The following is a 12731-nucleotide window of genomic DNA, read 5'->3' as shown; positions in this document are numbered from 1 at the left end:
GGTGTTGACGTAGACAGCTTTTGGGAAATGAAAAGCAACTCTACATGCTGATAAGTCCACAGGTTTTTTTTTGTGGTTTTTTTTTATGAATCCTATCAAGTTCTCCCAATACCACTTGTCCCTCGTCTCCTTTTTTGATGTTGATGGATCACCTCTCTTCCTCCCGCTCATTAATTTCATCACCTTATCTCCCACACCACTTCATTTGACCAAAAGGTAATAATAAATCCCTCATCCATTATCCTTTAACTGAGGCAGCCATGCGGAAATACTTAATAACAGGCAACAAATTGAACTTCAATCACCTCATTTTCCTTCAAGGATGCACAGCCCATTAAACCGAACGAGCAAATATGCATCTATTTATGTGCAATTTTAAGCATTTCTTTTACAAAAACAACACTATTGGTGTTAAAATTAAATCCTATTTTATGACAAATAAGGATTTACTTTATTTGTATTGCGGCTGTGGCTTCTGTCCGCTTCAACACAAGTGTCTTATCAGCCCAAAAACACACACACACGCTCAGCCTGGCGACAGCGAAGGTAGTTGAGAGCCTCATCTATCTTGAACCACGCTGCTGATAGTTGGTCTGTTGCTCCTCCAACTCAACACTAATTCAGTGCCGTTTCAATTAAATTTCATCTGTAGTGTCACCATGTTCCTCCACTTGACTTTACCCGTGTTTCTGAAGAGGCTGGTAAGGGGAGACTGAGTTTGCGAAGGAAAAAGGGTGATGGAGAGGGTTCACTGGCGAGGACGTTCTGCGAGATTCAGCAGTGACAGTTTCTGTGTGTGTGTGGTTACACACCGCAGCCACAGTCACCCAGCCCCTCTTCATGTGTCCCTCTTCATTCCGCAGTCTTTTGGGCGTCTGACAAAGACAAATGACAGTGTTTCAGAAATGAGCAGCAGCCCGGCGCACAAACAGGTTGAAAGAGGAGGGGAGGGAGAGACGGGAGAGAGAAAGCATCGCAATCAAGACTAGTTCCTTTGTTTTCTGTTTGGCTGTGTCCTCTCGCGTGACGCTTTGAAATTGATCTCGGGGACACACCAGACCTGAATCCATGGATAATGTTCCACTTGGGATGAAACATCAATAAAACTGTGCTTTATTCTCAACCGATTGTGTTGACATATAAGCTCCTGATCCTTTTTATGGAATCTGCTGTCCTCTTCTGAACCTCAATCATTTTATTTTCATCGTTTTTTAACTGAACAGATCTTTTTTTGTTCAGATAGTAAAATGTAAATGTGATACAAAACCTAGCACAGTCTGGTTTCCTCTTCTGCTTCTGTAGCAGTCTCATCTCTTTGAGCCTGACTGATGCACTTCTCACCATTACTATCTGTCACAGAGGAAGCTGGTGCAGCCATAACTCCAGCTCGGACAATATCCTCCACGCCGTTGTAATTTGTCCAGACGTGGTCAGAACGGCGAGAGCATTACAGCAAGGATAGTTTGTCACGCTCCTTGTCACCTACTCAGCTTTTTCATCTGCAAGGGAAAGGGCGCTGCCGATAGGGACAATGATCTCGGGAGCATAGAGTGCTATTTACAGCGTTCCGGGAGATTCATCGGTCCAGGGACAAATATGATATCTGGCTGCCTCCGCTACTGTCATTTCTATCTGTGGAATCAGAGACTGCAACTTCATCACCTCAGCATCTTTGTGACATCCATCGCCAGGTCTATGATTGTTGTACTCCTGGGGATGAAATGAGTCAACCACTCCTTTTTGGAGGTGAAAGGTTACTCACCAAGCATTCACTCATCATACACCTGAAAACAGGAATTTCATTTTTTATCAAATAGAAGCTGAAAAAAAAATGTAAGTTAACATGTTGCAATTTCTGTGAGGTTCTTGACATGGTAATCTGATCATGTCTGTCAGTAGAGAAAACAAATCAGGTGTCTTGGCCTGTTTGTCATCAAAATTCAATCATCTAAACCTGCAACAAGACTGTAAGAGGGAAATGAAAAGCTGTGATTAGTTATGTCCCTAACAGTCTGTTTATACAGACTATTCGGGCTGTTTTCATGCGCCGTTCGTAGCTATACCTACAAAAAGTAATGCACTGCAATTCGTGTATATATATATACATATATATATCATTAAATCAATGCGTATTTATCCTCGTAACCATGAACCAGGAAGTATAAAGAGCGATAAACACCAGACTTTTGCCCAGGAGACCGGTGTTTGTGTCCTGTGTGAAACCAGAACTCAAAAGTGATTTATTTGTCACGTAACTTCCGTACTTAAGTTACGCCACTTCTGGAGTTATTTTAACCCAAATCACTATCTTGTCCTAAACCTAACTAAGTAGTTTTGTTGCCTAATCCTAACCAAGTTATTTCCTGTGAAGACTGAAGTTTATTTTGAAAAGACTGCATGCATGTAACGAGCGGAAATTGACACATGCGTCACGTGTTGCTGGACATTCGTAGGAGAATTTCATATTTGCTCCGTATTTGCTGTACAGACATGAGTCACTTGCTTTGTGCTTTTTTTTTTTTTACTTACAGTGGAAATTCAATGCAAGTGGATGAAAAGAAAAGTATTTTTTTTTTATATCTGAAATTAAAATCTTTGCTACAGGATTTTTTTTTAACGTTTTGCAAAGTACTTTGCCTTATGAAAGACTTTTTCCCTTGATGATGAAGAATATTTGTGCTGTTTACTCTTATGCGTGCTGCACGGTCTCTGTGACGGGGTTGGCTACAGGCTGACGGTGACTGGTATAGTCATCTTGAGTCCCTGTTAAGGAAGATAGGAGGATGGAGGATGGTGGAGGGACGCAACCCCAGCCAGCTTCTCCAAGCCACTAATCCACATTTAATTGAACTCCAGAGACTTTGAAGTGAGTCTGTGATGCAGGCAGATCTTATTCCTCATAGAGACGGCGAGGGAGAGGCCGTCCTCAGCTGGCTGCCAAAGGCCTCAGCTGGTCCCCTCTGCTGTCCCCTGCCTTTAATGAGCTCCTTTAACTTAACACTAGTCCTAGCTTGCTAGCTCACATTTGAATATTTGTGATTAATAACACAGCCTCTGAACCACGCTGTGACAACGTAAAGTGTCCCTTTTACCTTTCTACCACGTCCCTGTACGCCCGCTGTCAACAGACGCCTTTGAAACTAAAAGCAGAGGGTGAAACAAGAGCCTATACAAAGCAGTGCTAAGTAGGTTAGTAGCAAATCTAAATGCTGGATTAGTAGGAGTGTGAATCGCAGGGGCAGGGCCAAGCATCTGGGTCTGTCAAGCGCTGTGGCGGGCGGCCATCAGGACAAGTCACTCTGACAGACAGCTACCGCCAATCTCCACGGGGACAGATTAAGCTCAGCTCATCGAAGCATTTTAAAATCTGGAGCAAGCTAACATAATATAGTTTCACCCCTGTGTCAATTACCTCCATGGAAATACAGAAAATAGCATAAACAGGTTCTTAACCTCATCCTTGTCACATCAAACCCTTACAATATATCAAAACTATATATATTTGTTTCTTATATACATATATTGTCATTTTCTTTTCACCTGTGTGCTGTAATATGGATTATCTTTTAGTGAACTAAACATTTCCTTCACTCCTTCCAGCTGAATAGCGCCCATTCTCTTGCTGAAGGGATCGCTTTTTCATTGAGGCTGATCAATATAAGACATTAATCGTGCTGTTCAGGCCGTCGTGCCATCACTGTGTGAAAAATGAACTAACCTAGCCTGCTGTCTGCTCCTCTTCCCTTCCCTTCCTTTCCTTCCCTTCCCTTCCCTTCCTCTGATCTCTTCTGTCCTTCTCTGGTCTCTTTCTTTTTAAAATATCCATTCCTTATTCCATTTTCATTGACCCCTTCCTTTCCCTTTTCCTGTCCTGCCTCTCAGATTCTAGCCTACACAGAAGGTCTTCATGGAAAATGGCTGTTCACAGAGATCCGCGCCATCTTTTCCAGACGCTACCTGCTGCAGAATACTGCTCTGGAAATCTTCATGGCCAACAGAAGTAAGACAGCTCCTTATAATTACCTTTATGTTACCATTTCACCTTTTTATTGCCACCCTGATGGATAATCATACACATTTCTTGGTGTAATGGTACTGGAGGTACTCTTATCAAGAGTTGAAGTGGTGATTTTATGCCATATAAGGAAGATGAATATAATCCTTGATATAATAAATAGATGTTTCTCTGTGCTTTTCTACAGCGGCAGTCATGTTCAACTTCCCAGATGCAGCCACTGTCAAGAAGGTGGTGCACAGTCTTCCTCGTGTCGGGGTGGGCACGAACTTTGGCCTCCCACAGACCAGGTGAGACGCTCAGCTAAACACAGAAATACACAGTAAAGATCAGACAACGTGTGTTTTGCAGGTGGAAAACGCGAGGTGCACAGCACTGCCTTTTTGTTGCCCGGTCAGACAAAGCGTTTTTTGCAGTATGCTGCGTATTTTTATTTCATATGTTGCTAGGCAACCACTAAATGAGTGCTAACGTTACCTTGTTACAAACCATGAACTGTACACGACCCAAAAAGTTAATAGTCCAGTTTAAATAATGCTGATAATGAAAACATAATGAAAACATCTTACCCAAAATCCTAAGTACCGCACTAATTTACCTCCTTCTGTTGAGGTCATAGAACTACGGTTGGTAAAGTCATAAAGCTCCGGGTATCCAGCATAAGTGACCACAATGACAAAAAACATTAACGATGTCGTGCGCTTTTCCGCTCTGAGTTGAATTTTTTTAACTCGAGGCGTTCAGGGTGCTCTTATAAAAACGCGAAGTGCACAGAGCGTAAAAACGTGATGTGCTCAGCGACGCAAAAGCAGCGTGCAAAACGCTTCAATCTCATTGAAAACAATTACAAAAAGCCGCCCCAGGCTGCTAAAACGCACTCTGTCTGATCGTGGCCTAACTGTTTTTTGTGGCATTCATACAGCACCACATCTGAACAGATCAGAATATTAAAGACAATGGTGGTTAAAGGGAGTGAAATGGGATTAGAAAACATTCAGTGTTGTTACTTAAACACCATAGACCTCCAAACTGAATTTTCTCCCTCCCTTTCTTGCTGTCACATGCACACAGGGGTTTGGTCACTGATTTGTCCGTCCCTCCCACTCTCTCTCCACACCCTCCAAACGTAATTGGCTTCACACAAACACAGTCCAGTTCATTTATTTATTTCCATCAGTGTGAAGCAAATAGTTGCTTGTAAGCCTGTAGGGCACACACACACACACACGCACACGCACACGCACACGCACACGCACACACGCACACACACACACACACACACACACACACACACACACACCCCTCCCTCGACCTCACTCACATCATGTCTGCTCTGTGTCCGGGAAGTGCTGAAGCCGAGCCCAACCCAGCCGCTTGCACGTGTGTTCCCAGTATACGGTCCTGTTGAAATCAAGAGAAATGAAGTAGTGCCCAGGACGTCTTACTGTATGGTACCTTTTATGTCATATTATAATTACGTGATGCAACCAGCTTAAGTTTTTTGTTTGATACATTAAATGCTGGTAAAACTGTAATTGTCAAGTCAGTTTTATTTATATAACCCAAAATCACAAATTTGTCTCAAAGGAATTTACAATATTTACAGCATATGCCTAGGGCTGGGCGATGTGGCCAAAATCTTCTATCCCACTATGGGTCATTTCATATCTTGATAACGATATATATCATGATATAGCAAGTTTTCTGCTAATTAAATAAATAAATGGTCTATATGAAATAACCACGTTTTATATATTCCTGTTTGAATTAAATACTTGACAAATAAAAAATAAGTACAAGACGTATTTTCTCATGAATTAAGAGCTTTAGTGCAAAATTATAATATTTTGAGTTAGTATGTGCTCGTTATTATCAATTTAGAAGACGTAATTGTGTATCATGATATCTTGACATATGATTTCATCATGATATTCCATTGAAAGGAAATAAATTACCATATTGAATTATTGCTCAGCCCTACCACACTCTATTAGGCCCTTGATTTGAAGAAGGAAAAATCATAAGAAACCTCATTGAAGAGTAAATATTCACTGTGTTTTGGGTAAAAGTCTGCATAAAAGTACACATACTGTAGTAGCTGCAGGTTTCTGTAAGTTAGATTTCGAACTTTAAAGATCTTTTTTTGAGAGTGCAAATACAGTTTAAGCAAAAAATGGGCAACACTGAACAATACAAACCAAAGACACAGTCAAATATAAATCTTTCCACATAGTTTCATACTGTATATTGTGAAGTGTTTGTTGTTATCAATCTGGGCTATGACAGTTATTGTCTGGTGGGAAACGTGAATATTCGGGGAGGTAACGGCAAGATTTAGGATCTATGGGAAATGTTTTCTCAATATTGGAAAACAAAAACTGCTCCATGTAGCAGTTGTAACAGTGAACACTGAAGTCTATGTACTAATCAGTGTGAGTAAGGAAGTGCATGTAGGAAAGCATGTGTGTTTAACACACACACACTCACAGAGTTAGGGTGAGAGAACTTGTGTGTGTTTGTGTAGGGCTCATTAATCAAGCTGGTTTGCAGGCCAGGTTATACCTTGCCTCTTTGACCTGAGGACAGCTGCACAGGGCAGTTCAGTGCACACACACACACACACACACACACACACACACACACACACACACACACACACACACACACACACACACACACACACACACACACCAGCTAATACAGCCAGCTCAGCACAAATTATTTAATGTCTTTTCTCCACTACATCTAATTGTGATCTGATCTACAGGAGATAAAAAGAAAATAGAGAAAGTATGTTAATGCACGTTATTGCTTGGTGACAACACAGAATATAAAGAAAAGTGTGTCTTGTAGTACACTCGTATTTAGAGAGTGGTATTTTCACCTTTGAGAGGCCTAATGACTATAATCTCACACCATGACAGTGATTAATTCCATCATTTTCCTTTGTTTTAATTGGATCGGGGGTCATTTGTTTTTGTCCTACAGCATACATCATGCCCTGGGCTCTGTGTGTGTGTGTGTGTGTGTGTGCGCACATGCACGCAAATATGTGTATTCAAACCAATTTATTGCATATTTGTCTTCTTAATTAGCAAGACTGTAAGTTCAAAAGATTTTTCATATAATGACATTCGTATTGCAAAAGTCTAATAAGCCTGAGGCTTTTTTTTTTTCTCTTCAGTCTGCTAATTGCTGTTCTTGTGATGTGGTGACTGACTTTGTCTCTGTACTACTTCACTCTATGTGTTACTTACCGGGGCAAGAATCACTTGAGTGGCCACAAGTGTTTTTTTGATATCCGTTTTTCTCTCTTTTTCCCTTTGTAGACGTATCTCTCTGGCCACACCAAAGCAGCTGTTCAAGGCAGCCAACATGACCCAACGCTGGCAACGCCGCGAGATATCCAACTTTGATTACCTCATCTTTCTCAACACCGTCTCTGGTGAGGACGCCACCCAACACCTGCAGATTGTAGCACAAACGTTCCAATAGAGGAAATGTACACAGACATCATTTTGAGCTTGTGTTGTTAGCAGAGGTGTAGACTCGAGTCACAAATTGTATGACTTTAGACTCGACTTGACAAAATGAAATAAGCCTTGCAACTCGACTTGGACTTTAACACCAGTGACTCGTGACTTCACTTAGACAAAGATTAAAAAGTAAGTTATTTAAAAAGTGTGCCACGAATCAATTAATTCAACACTTTATTCCCCAGATCAACTTTGTTTGAACCAATTCGACAGCATTCAATCAAGTTGCAGGAGAGAACCTTAACTTTACATTACTGAGCGCCAGTTGGAAAAAATCATACCAAAGATGACTTTGTCAGCGTACGAAAACTATGCAGTGGTCAACAAAAAAATAATTACAGTATGCGAAATGTGTGGGACAAAAATTACAGACAGAGATGCAAATGGAAATATATTTTACGACTCGAATCTCAAAGTTTAGGACTTGTGACTTGACTCTGGACTTGCCTGTCTTGACTTCGGACTTGATTGCAAAGACTTGAGACTTGTGACTTGCAAAATAATGACTTAGTCCCACCTGTGGTTGTTAGTCCTCCTTGATACCATGATGTGTATAATCTTTGTCACTGTCTCTTTTCTCCCTTTCTTTCCTTCCATCAGGTCGGACCTATAACGACCTAAACCAGTACCCGGTCTTCCCCTGGGTCATCACCAACTACGACTCAGAGGAACTTGACCTCACTCTGCCCAGCAACTTCAGAGATCTGTCCAAGGTGAAACACTCAAGGCAGATCCTTTCCTCCCCCTTTACTCCTCTTTTTCTTTCTGAGACCCAAAGACAGGGAGGGCACTTAAGAGAGGGGAATTATTTGGGGTATATACTGTATGTGTATGTGTGTGTGTGTGTGTGTGTATGTAGTTGTTAAAGTCCATTTAGTCACTGTGTAATTGCCATTGATCATAGTTTAGTGAACCAGCTCTTTAATCACTGGTGGCTGATTGCTATCTTTACACAGGTGTAGCTCCGTCATTCTCATTCAATTAGGACTGCGACTAACGATTATTTTCATTGTCGATTAATCTGTCGATTATTTTCTTGATTAATCGATAAGTTGTTTGGTCTATAAAATGTCAGAAAATGTGGATAAGTGTTTCCCAAAATCCAAGATGACGTCCTCAAATGTCTTGTTTTGTCCACAACTCAAAGATATTCAGTTTACTATCATAGAGGAGTAAAGAAACCAGAAATATTAATATTTAAGAAACTAGAATCAGAGAATTTTGACTTCTGTTTTTTTTTTAAATTATGCATCAATTAATTATTGATTATCAAAATAGTTTGCGATTAATTTAATAGTTGACATCTATTCAATTAATTGATCAGTCGTCGCAGCTCTACATTCAATTACTCAAATATGTGGTTGTTTGGGTCTTAGAAGACTGAAAGTTACTGCAAAGTTTAACACTAGTATTTGTTCTTTTTTTAGACACTTTTAAAATTTATGTTGTGTATCTTTGGCATTACTCATCATTTGTTACTGGCAAACTTAATCTCAATCCAGTGTTTTCCGTTTCATGCATTTTCAAATATATGAAATTGGGTTAAAGGTGCAGTGTGTAGGATTTGGCGGCATTTAGCGATGAGGTTGTAGATTGCAACCAACTGAAACTTCTCCCGTGTGCCAAGCGTGTAGGAGAACAAAGGTGGTCGATGTGAAAACATGAATGTCCCTATCTAGAGCCAGTGTTTGGTTTGTCCATTCTGGGCTACTGTAGAAACATGACGGCCGGCTCCATGAAGAGGACTCGCTCCCTATGTAGATATAAACGGCTCATTCTGAGGTGACAAAACCACAACGATTCTTATGATCAGGTGATTATACACTAAAGAAAACATACTTATTGATATTATATTCCATTTCTGTCAATGGTTCCCCCTAAATATTACACCTTTAATATTGTGACATATTTCCCAAAATTGCAGCCAATACATTACAGACAATCTGTATGATTAGTTGTTGACTTGTGTTAGTTGAGGCAGCGATGCCTCACTGCAGTCAAGGCAGATTTTAACTGCACTTCCTCTCTCTTTGCGACTCCCATTTTCTGGTTTAGCTATAATTTTCTGTCCATAATTCAAACTTCATAATTGAATTCTTTCAAGTTTGACCTTCTGCAACACCCCAGGAAGTGAAGTAATACTCCCTGGTAGCTCCAGGTATCAAGTGATTGGGCTTAAAACAAGGGAAGCTGCCCTGAGATGCTCCCTGGCACATAAATACATACACTCACACCGCTGAAACTGCTTTAAAGATTCTCCCCCATGTTGTAAGTAGACATGCAGTTATTTACTTGCATGAACTCCCTGTCTTTTCAACACACACACACACAGAACAAAAAGCTAAAAAACCTACTCCTACTACTCGCCAGCTCCCCTCGTCGGACCGAACATCAGTCGTGGGTAATGTTGTCCAGTGGTGGGAGGACAGAGGATTAGTTTTAGAGTGAGATGATTGAGTGACTGTCAAGCTGCTGGAACTAAAATGACTGAATAAATCAGCCATAGAAACAAAAAGGCATGCGTTAATGGATACGGGGGGATACATCGGAGGAAATGCATTTCAGAGTAACTCTTTGTTCGGGTCCTGAGAGCATCCGATGTTCATGCAGGGTGAGGTAGAGGTGGAGGTGCTGATCTAGTGAGACAGAAGGAAACATATTAGGGCATGTTGAAACCAAAAATAGCATTGCATTTAAAAGAATCGCAAGGGGCTGTGTTGGTTTAGGTTTTGGTGAGACAATCAAATATCCAGGAAGTACATTTTGTGGAATAATTCAAAGCACTTTACACAAAACATAAAACATAGAGGTGGGCGATATGGAGAAAATCAAATATCACAATATTTTTTATCAAATATCTCAATATCGATATTGTAGGGATGACCATTGGTGCTTTTACAAAATATTTATAAAATGATATTTTTGATAAATAATCATCAGTAATGTGGTAAATAGAACAGCTAGAACCACCTGATAGGTTCAGAAAATGACATCACTTTACTGTAATACAGTCTTTAAAACCAGGAAAAGACATTTATGCGATATGAGGATATCCAAAATCTAAGACGATATCTAGTTGCATATCACAATATCAATATATTGCCCAGCCCTAATAAAACATTCAAAGCATCGAGCATTGTTTAGGCAAAAGTTGAGCCATGTCCAACTTTTTTGACAGAAAACCCAGCTTTATTTCTGCGAGCACCCTCTGTGTTGTCACCCCTGTTGGCTTTTTTTTGATTGATGCAGTGCTTTTGTCAGTTTGAACATGGCCACAGCCCCTTGTCACAGAGCTAATACTGTATGATAGCTACCTTCATTTTGGATTCTATGGCTCTGTTTGTTACCTGTTGGTCAATGGTGAAAATGTGGACGTCACGTCAAGTTGAACTCTCCACAAAAGCGCAATGCAAATTTACTTCGACTCTGCAAACAAATCCACTGGTTGCTGCGATTCCATTGAAATAGTGAATCTTGACTAATTTTGGTGTTACTAATCCAAACATTAAACACACATGATGCATACAAAATGCATTAAACATTGGAAAAACATCTGCACTGTACAATCCAATGCAATACAGTAGCCCTGCACATGAACCATCTACTCACACCTCCATTCTTTCACTCCAACGCCCTGTCATACAGACTCAAACACCCCAACAGTCAACACCTCATCCCTGAGGTTCTCCCCGGTCCTGCTTTCACTTCCGATCTGCTCCTCTGCGTCTCCATCCTCTGTTTTTATCCCTCCCAGTGTAGCTTTCCCCTGCTGTATGAAGCTGCATAATTCCTCTGTTTATCTGGCTTCATGTTGCCCAGTAGGCTGAAATGTGACAGTTGTACTTGCCCCACAAACACACAAGACTCACACAAAAACAGCCCTCCTACAGTTTCCGAGCTCGTTTCTGCCTCCCGCTCTTCTCCTTTGCACTGCCGTGGAGTTTGGACAGCTCAGCGTCTGTGCACAGTGAAGCCTCGACGCCCCGGGGACTTTAAGTGAATGAAGGGGAGATGGGTGAAAGGAGGAGAACCAGAAAGACAATATGAGAGCAAAAGAAGGAGGAGAGAGTGTAAGAGAAGGAGAACAACATCATTTGCCATCTTTCTTTTCTCCTTGGAGAGCAGCAGAGGGAGACGGAGGGGAGGGAGCGGGGCCAATCTTTATTACATCTGTTTTATTCATGTTGTTGACACACACGTGTGATATCAGTGTATGACCACTGGACCGTGGCAGACTGCAGTGTCTGGAAAAGGGCAAGCAGCACTGCACAGCCCCCCAAATCAACCCCCACCCATCCAATTCTGCATCCACAATCACACTGCTCTGTTTCTTTTCTTTGCATCCAAATGTTTTCTGACCTTCACTGTTAGTTTTTTTTGCTGTATGTCTGCATCATTCACCACCTTCCTCCCGCTATGTTTCCTCTTTATTGTTCCAGGTTTCTCACTCTGTCTCTTTCTCACCATCCACATCTCTGTTATCCCCCCCCCCCCTTTATGTCACGTCGGTCGGTTGTCTCATATAGAAACAGGTCATCTGAGAAGCCTCCAGTGACATTGAGAAGCCAAATTGCCATGAACGTGTGTGTGTGTGTGTGTGTGTGTGTGTGTGTGTGTGTGTGTGTGTCACACACTGTCATCATCGCCAGCACAACAGAGGCCACACAGAATTTATGTTCCCTGCTGCCAGAGCCACTCTGACCCCAGGGACTTTCTTATCATAAACTCTAACCTCAACCTGACATCAAACGTCGACCCCCGAGATAACATTGTAGTCACGATAAGCCCACACTAGGACTGACTGCAAGTGTTGTAACTCTCCTCTACCCTTTCGTACACCCCAGTTCTGCACACAAAAATGCACTTGTCCTACATATAGATAGCCGTAGGATGATCGTAATTGGTAAATAGGGTTGTACAATTTCACTGAAGGCAAAAGCATTCTTGTTGCTGGACCGCTTTTAATGAAGCACAACAAACAATTAAGAGTTGTTCTTAACCAAAGAGTCTACATTTACAGAGCAACAGAAATAGTGAGGATGTATTGAGCGTGCCCTGTACCTTTTGTGCTATAACCTACAACTCACAGCCACATCAGCTAATGGTGTATTGATTTCACCATACGCGCCCCATATGTTTATCCCCTAGGCCCTCCACACCATTTTCACTGTTTAAATAGG

At 41.3% G+C, this 12731-nt stretch overlaps 1 protein-coding gene across 23 annotated transcripts in view; it reads left to right on the top strand.

Annotated features, from left to right (window-relative positions):
* The window catches only part of lrba (LPS-responsive vesicle trafficking, beach and anchor containing), a 241565-nt gene that overhangs the window by 169936 nt on the left and 58898 nt on the right, over positions 1–12731 (top strand). For all 23 annotated transcript variants that reach the window (XM_074629449.1, XM_074629440.1, XM_074629454.1 and 20 more), the window contains 4 exons: positions 3883–4000; positions 4203–4305; positions 7345–7460; positions 8152–8264. In XM_074629449.1, the coding sequence (XP_074485550.1) occupies positions 3883–4000; positions 4203–4305; positions 7345–7460; positions 8152–8264 (450 nt within the window). The remainder of the gene's footprint in view (positions 1–3882; positions 4001–4202; positions 4306–7344; positions 7461–8151; positions 8265–12731) is intronic.

Source organism: Sebastes fasciatus, chromosome 3 (genome assembly GCF_043250625.1).
Source record: "Sebastes fasciatus isolate fSebFas1 chromosome 3, fSebFas1.pri, whole genome shotgun sequence".
Taxonomy (NCBI): Eukaryota; Metazoa; Chordata; class Actinopteri; order Perciformes; family Sebastidae; genus Sebastes; species Sebastes fasciatus.
The sequence above is the reverse complement of the archived record's forward strand: the minus strand, read 5'-3'. Positions and strand labels throughout refer to the sequence as shown.